Here is a 3,586-nt window from a genome sequence, read left to right as displayed (position 1 = left end):
AAAAAAAAAAAAAAATATATATATATATATATATGAGTTAGATCCTACTTAAAACATATGCACAATAAGTCCTACCTTTAAAACTAAAAACAAACTTTACTTAAACCCATTCTCAAAATCCTTCAAGAAAGAATGGTTAAATCCTAATGTCATCATCTTTCTGGATTTCACCAGGAATCAGGACTACATGGATTAAATGACTGCTTAAACACAAGTGCCATGGCCACAGCTACATCCCAGAGTCCAATAAACATTTGGATTTTCCTTTGAAATAATTATTAGTACTTTTGCTCAAAGATAGCCTTTCAGTAGAGTTTTGTACCTGGCACTCACTCTCTTGCAGGGACTTCTATCAATTTGGAAAGCCATACCAGAGTCACAAAACATTATAACTGTGTGAGCTTGGAAAACCCATTTAACAGGTCTTTAAAATTCATTACCTCATCTATAAACTGGTGCTAACATTCATATCCCAGATCAGGGAGAGGAGGGGGCGTAAAATAAGATTTGTATAAAAATGCTTTGAGAATGGCACACATTACTAGTCCTGACCCCTTTCTCCTATCAGGCAGTGGGAGGAAATGCAGCAAGCTTAGTTTAAATTGCAATTTGAAGGGTGGGCAGGGTTTGAGAGGGTGGTACATATATGCCTACATCATCATTCCTATTCTAGTTTGTTTTAGGAAATGTAAAGCCTTGTCATAGTCTCAGATTTGGTTTTTTAAATGTGGGAGTCCAGAAACCGCCATCATTCATGAAAGACATATTAGGACCCAGCATCCTCCTGCCTGGCACCCTCAAACTCAAAACAAAGAAAACCACAATCTCTAATTTGTATATTTTTTCCCTCCACCAGCACAGACTGAATGCTGCCATAACATGTGATGGTAGAAATGTCTCTAAGGAATCTTTAAAGGTATTTTAGAAAATTAACCCCATTTATGTAATCAGTATAAAAATCAGTTATTAGTTTCCTCCAAAGCTAAAAAGGACTTTAATGAAAATCCCAATAGTACTGAAAGAAAAATATTAAATTTCAAGCTCATATAACCTAATACTAAATGAAGTTTTATGAACAGTTAAGCTCATAAAAAAGGAAATTTAATCTATTCTAAGTATGGAGGAGTGGAGGAGTCTGGGAACTCTAAGTACACTTAGTCTCATGCACTGACCCAGTGTGGGGGGGGAGGGGGGTGTTTAAAAAAAAACACGGTGCGACCTCGCTGCAAATTAGGTACACCAAGAAATGAACAAAACTGCCACTCTTGTTTCGCCACAAACAAAATCATCTACCTAATATCTAATGCACAGAAATAAATGGAGGGAATTTATAAAATGAAAACAAAATTCAGGAATCTTATCTCCACAATGGCAGTATTTGAAAATAAGTCTTATTTAACTTACAGTAATTAAAATATAATCCATTTCAATGAGGTTATATGGTCTTAAGGCCATTTTAATTTAGTAATTAGTAGTAATTTGTTTAAATTAGTAAATTAAAAACATTTTCTGGAATTTTTTTGCTTTTGGATCCTAATTTTTCTCTGCCCTATAAATACTGCTTACATAGGCACTAATTCAATTTTTAAAGAGTTCTAGATAACAAATATTTTCTAATCCAGTTAAGATAAATCTATCTCAAAAAGTCACTGCGCTGTTACAACTTTACAAACATTATCTCATTCAATCCATTCCTCAACCCTAGGAGGTTGGCATTCTTTCTATAACATCCATTTTAAAGAGAAACAGGTTTATAGATGTCAAGTTTATGATGCTTTAAGATCATAGGACGTGGATGTGATAGGGCCAGGACTCAATCCAGGCTAATCTGCAACAGGTGCTTTCAATTACATTAAAACATTTTTCAACAAGCTCCATGTAACTTTAAAGAACGTCAAGAATCACTTATTCTTGATCGGTAGTTCATTAAAATAAGTAATTTCTTTCTATGTAAACATTCATTTTAAACCGTGGACCCTGTCAAGTAGCATCTGAGTCCTGTTTCTTTTCCTGTTTTTAGATGTACACAAAAAGAAGTCTTGAGACACTAATACCAAAGTTTCAAAATTTAACCATCGTCTTATAAGCCAAACTTAAATACTTCACATTTGAAGACTATGGAGGAAATCTCTCCTGTCAACGATTCAGGGACTAAGCCTGAAAAAATGTGAACCTACGAATTGTTCTTCCTCAGTCCTCTCCCCGCAACGCGTTAGTAAAGAAATAAAATACAGAACTTCCAGAGAACCGAATAGAACAATCCACAGAATTGAGATATTACAGACCATTCCTCCTTACTATATCCATTTGGCTGATGGGACTGAACTAGAAAGATGTTCTAGTGCCCTTTACGTTAGTAAAGAAATAAAATACAGAACTTCCAGAGAACCGAATAGAACAATCCACAGAATTGACATATTACAGACCATTCCTCCTTACTATATCCATTTGGCTGATGGGACTGAACTAGAAAGATGTTCTAGTGCCCTTTAGAAATTTGAAAATATAAGTGATAGTTACAAAGGCAGCTGTAACACGGGCTCAGTGTTCCAGAGAAGGCTGAATCAAATAAGAACATTTCTCACGACCCCCAGGTCTCAGTTCTAGCTTTTCTGTCAATTATACAAAGAGTCAGCTATTAAATATTAATGCCATGCCATTTGCTCTGAAGCTCTTGCGAAGAACCTCCCGCTACCAATTTTTGTTATGAAAGAAAAACTACTTATTTCTAGGGAAACCCCAGGCCACGAGAATCCCTCGGATGGGTTACCGCGTTCTGTCCTTCCCAGGGGAGGCTGACAGGGCTACCCCCACATCCCGGGGAGGAGGAGGAGAAGGAACCTGAGGAAGGGAGTGTCCCCGCAGGACCCGGGGCAGGGGTCCTGGGTTCCCCTTTTCCCCCAGCTGTCAGGGACAGGTCGGGAGGGCGGGGCTGTCCGCACAAAGAGTGCGAGCGGGCCGGCGGGCGGACCAGGACCCCGGCAGGGCTGGGGGCGGGCGGGGCGGAGCGAGCGGGGGACACTTACCCAGCAGCAGCACGTTCTTCCCCGCAGGGAGCTTGGAGCGAGAGCGGGTGGAGACCTCGCTGAGGATGCAGGACCTAACGGAGAGCAAGGCGCACACTGAGGACGGGGGCTGGGGGAGGAGCCGCAGCGCGGGAGAGACGGACCCGGCCCCTGCGCGCCCGGGCGGGGGCTGCCGAGAACGCAGTGTCCGGGCCCAGCGCTGAACTCCGGCGGGCACAGGCTCCCGAGGTGTCCGCAAGGCCGGGAAAGCCCGCGGGGGCCCAGGGAGGGGTGGGGTCGTTACCAAAGGTTCTGCCCGTCCTCGTCGTCGCCTGCTGCGACGCCACCGTTGCCCGACGTTAGCTCGCTGGCCAAGGGACCGGCCGTGTAAGTCGAGGCTAATCCCGGCGGAGAGGAACCAAAAGAGCCGACTCGCCCCACGACCGCCATCTTGGTCGAGAATCACACCACCCACGGCAAGGCTGAATGAGCGAAGCGGCGAAGGCGGCGGCAGCTGCGGCGGGAACCCGGATATGGGGCCTTCAGCGCACGGGACCGGGGCGGGGCCGGCGGGGGGGGGG

General features: G+C 43.7%; 1 protein-coding gene across 1 annotated transcript in view; it reads right to left on the bottom strand.

The window, feature by feature from the left end:
- DYNC1LI1 (dynein, cytoplasmic 1, light intermediate chain 1) overlaps positions 1-3,556 on the bottom strand; it is a 36,313-nt gene extending 32,757 nt beyond the window's left edge. The window contains exons 1-2 of the mRNA XM_008583660.1: positions 3,310-3,556; positions 3,027-3,100 (exon numbers count right to left, since the gene is read on the bottom strand). Coding sequence (XP_008581882.1) covers positions 3,027-3,100; positions 3,310-3,455 — 220 coding nt within the window. The 5' untranslated portion in view covers positions 3,456-3,556. The remainder of the gene's footprint in view (positions 1-3,026; positions 3,101-3,309) is intronic.
- Positions 3,557-3,586: the final 30 nt, after the last annotated feature.

This window comes from Galeopterus variegatus, unplaced genomic scaffold (assembly GCF_000696425.1).
Source record: "Galeopterus variegatus unplaced genomic scaffold, G_variegatus-3.0.2 Scaffold99, whole genome shotgun sequence".
Taxonomy (NCBI): Eukaryota; Metazoa; Chordata; class Mammalia; order Dermoptera; family Cynocephalidae; genus Galeopterus; species Galeopterus variegatus.
Note: the sequence above shows the minus strand (reverse complement) of the source record. Positions and strands in the feature narration are given on the sequence as shown.